This window comes from Penaeus monodon, chromosome 4, assembly GCF_015228065.2.
Source record: "Penaeus monodon isolate SGIC_2016 chromosome 4, NSTDA_Pmon_1, whole genome shotgun sequence".
NCBI lineage: Eukaryota > Metazoa > Arthropoda > Malacostraca > Decapoda > Penaeidae > Penaeus > Penaeus monodon.
The window spans coordinates 36,039,213-36,042,071 of NC_051389.1; the positions used below are offsets into that span (position 1 = coordinate 36,039,213).

The following is a 2,859-nucleotide window of genomic DNA, read 5'->3' on the forward strand; positions in this document are numbered from 1 at the left end:
CACCAATACTGACCTGTTACTGCCCCTTGAATCTCTTCTATATATTAATGAAAGTATTTCTTATTCAACAGGGATAATGCCCCAAGTCCGGAAATCATCAATATAATGAATGAAGAATGTGACGATGAACCTGAATTTTACCTGACTGACAGTGATGCAATTGGAGACCTGGATGCTGATGACGTAGACCCTGGCCCATCTACAAATGAAAGGCACCCTGTTGAGAATGCCAATGATGAATACATCTTAATTCTATGTGACAGTATTCGCTATGCTCAGACTCACGGTGAAGATCACAACCAGGCATCGGAAGATCCAGAGCATGTTATTGGTATGGCCCTGCATGTGAACGAAAACTCTGGAGGCAATTTCACAGATCTACAGCAAAGCCTTGCGACAGAGATGAACCCATACGATGAAGACATAAATTCTGACCAATCTACAAGTGACAGAATTCCAGATGAAAATGTCAGCGAAGATCTATATGAGTGTATTCAGTATTCTCAGACTCACCATGAAGATAACCAGGACTCTGGAGACAGTTTCACAAATGGACATCTGAGCCCTGAAACCAAAAGAAACCCCAACTCTGAAGACATAAATGAAAGAATCCCAAGTAATGATTTATGTGAGGCTCGGAATACTTATTCTCACCATGAGGATGAGGACCAGATTGCAGAAAATCCAGAGCAAGGTTTGCATGGTTCCAATATCATAAGTGATATTCCTGGGCATTCAAGGGCCAATATTGACGAAACCGACAACTTGACAATTGAAAAGCTCCAGAAAGGAACCAATGAAGGGCGAAAAAGGAAACATGAATCAGAGGAAAGGAATGGAGAGCCTTTTAAACGCCAGTGTAGAGAGATTATTCAGGCTGATAGCTCTAGCACAGTTAGTTCTCCTAGCCATTCCTCAGTCGGTGTAGATACTTTCAGAAACTTACAGTAAAAAAATAAATTGCCTGATGATTTTATCATCATCATTGGTTAAGTTCAGAGCGCAGAATTTCCTGTTGCTCTCATTTCTGAGCAGCTAGCAGACTTGTGCACTCGCCACCAAGTCTGACACGCTCCGCCCGCTCATGCTCCACGCCCCGTGATCAATCACAGGGCGTAGAGCATGTACGTGCGGAACGTTTCAGACTTGGTGGCGGGGCCATTGTTATGCTAGCAAGGAAATTCCAAGTAAGGGAGGTGTAAGGACGAAAGAAGAGGGATAGCGAAAGGCGGAGCTCAAAGTGTTTTGACATGATCTAGCATGGTTGTTATGCCACGTGGTGTTCGGTTGGGATGCACAGCCGCCAAGCGATGCCGCCTCGCCGGAAAGAGATTGGACAAGTGAGGCCCTTCTTGCACGGAAAAGTAGTGTGTGTGTGTGTGTGTGTGTGTGTGCACAAACCTCTCTCTCTCTCTCTCTCTCTCTCTCTCTCTCTCTCTCTCTCTCTCTCTCTCTCTCTCTCTCTCTCTCTCTCTCTCTCTCTCTCTCTCTCTCTCTCTCTCTCTCCTCTCTCTCTCTCTCTCTCTCTCTCTCTCTCTCTCTCTCTCTCGCTCTCTCGCTCTCGCTCTCTCTCTTGCTCTCTCTCGCTCTCTCTCTTTCACACACACACACACACACTCACACTCACACTCACACTCACACTCACACTTCACGCACACACACACACACACACACACACACACACACACACACACACACACACACACACACACACACACACACACACACACACACACACACACACACACACACACACACACACAGTAGGCCTCTTTCCAGGTCAAGAAGGGCTTGATTCCTCCAATCTCTTTCTGGCGAGGTCACCTCGTTTTTATTCGAAATAACCGTTCTGAACTTAACCAATGATTATGATACTCTTCCGTGGGTTGTTACCTTGACGAGGTGGAAGAGCTTGTGTACCTTAAGGATTCTGAGAACTAAACCATCGGTAACAAGTCTACAGGCATTTGACATGAGAGTAGACGAGTGCTGGTAGGGTCACCCTTGGTGGGAAGGTCTCAGAAGAAAGGGCAGACGAAAACAACCCGTGTTGTTTAGGATATATGGGCAATATCTGGTCCATCTTGTGTATTTTGTGATGATACGACAGATTTGTTTCGGAATATGTATATTTTTATACCCAAAAATTTTTTTGTACTGTTTATTACATTATTTATTATAAATTGTGAATTATATAATTTATTGTCAAACATTAAATGGTAAATCATGCATTTGGTAATTATTCTTAAATCCACAAGCTTCCCAAAAACAATTTAATACCAAACGTGAAAATATAATGTAAAGATAACAGAAACATCGAGAAAATGGAATAAAAGAATACGTAAACTATTATATTACAATACGCATTGGTAGACCGAACCGCTCACCACCAAATGTGAAGGTAAAGGTTGGGAGCACCGCTGTCACCAAATGTAAAGGAAAGACCATTGTCATCAGATGTCAGTGATATGGGAGTGGTTTTAATGCAGATGAATGAAAGGGGTTTTGGCTTGTGGGTTTATTATGGAAGATAGATGTGAGACCCCCAAGAGACCCCCGTGTCCCCGTGGTCGAATACGTTGGTGGAGAGCTAGACCCTGCCTGGTTTTGTCTGTCTGCCATCTCTCTCTTTCTCTTATGAGTTAATTGTTCCCTGCTTCAGTAGGTCTGTTTGGAAAATTGAACTTTTTTGACATCCCTACTGCCTCTTCCTCTCGCTCTTCTTATGATCAAAATTATAAAGCCATCTTTATTTAACGTCAGTCTTCCTGTACAAATTAAACATGTTGCTCATTTTCCTTCTTTCATCGAAAGTAGAAAGTAAGTAATAATCTGTCTGTCTTCGTAGTTCATGTTCTT

The 2,859-nt window shown here is 43.0% G+C and overlaps 1 protein-coding gene across 1 annotated transcript in view; it reads left to right on the forward strand.

The window, feature by feature from the left end:
- Nucleotides 1-1,388, forward strand: part of LOC119572110 — a 4,255-nt gene extending 2,867 nt beyond the window's left edge. Inside the window, exon 2 of the mRNA XM_037919105.1 lies at nucleotides 72-1,388. Within this exon, the coding sequence (XP_037775033.1) occupies nucleotides 72-951 (880 nt within the window). The 3' untranslated portion in view covers nucleotides 952-1,388. The remainder of the gene's footprint in view (nucleotides 1-71) is intronic.
- Nucleotides 1,389-2,859: the final 1,471 nt, after the last annotated feature.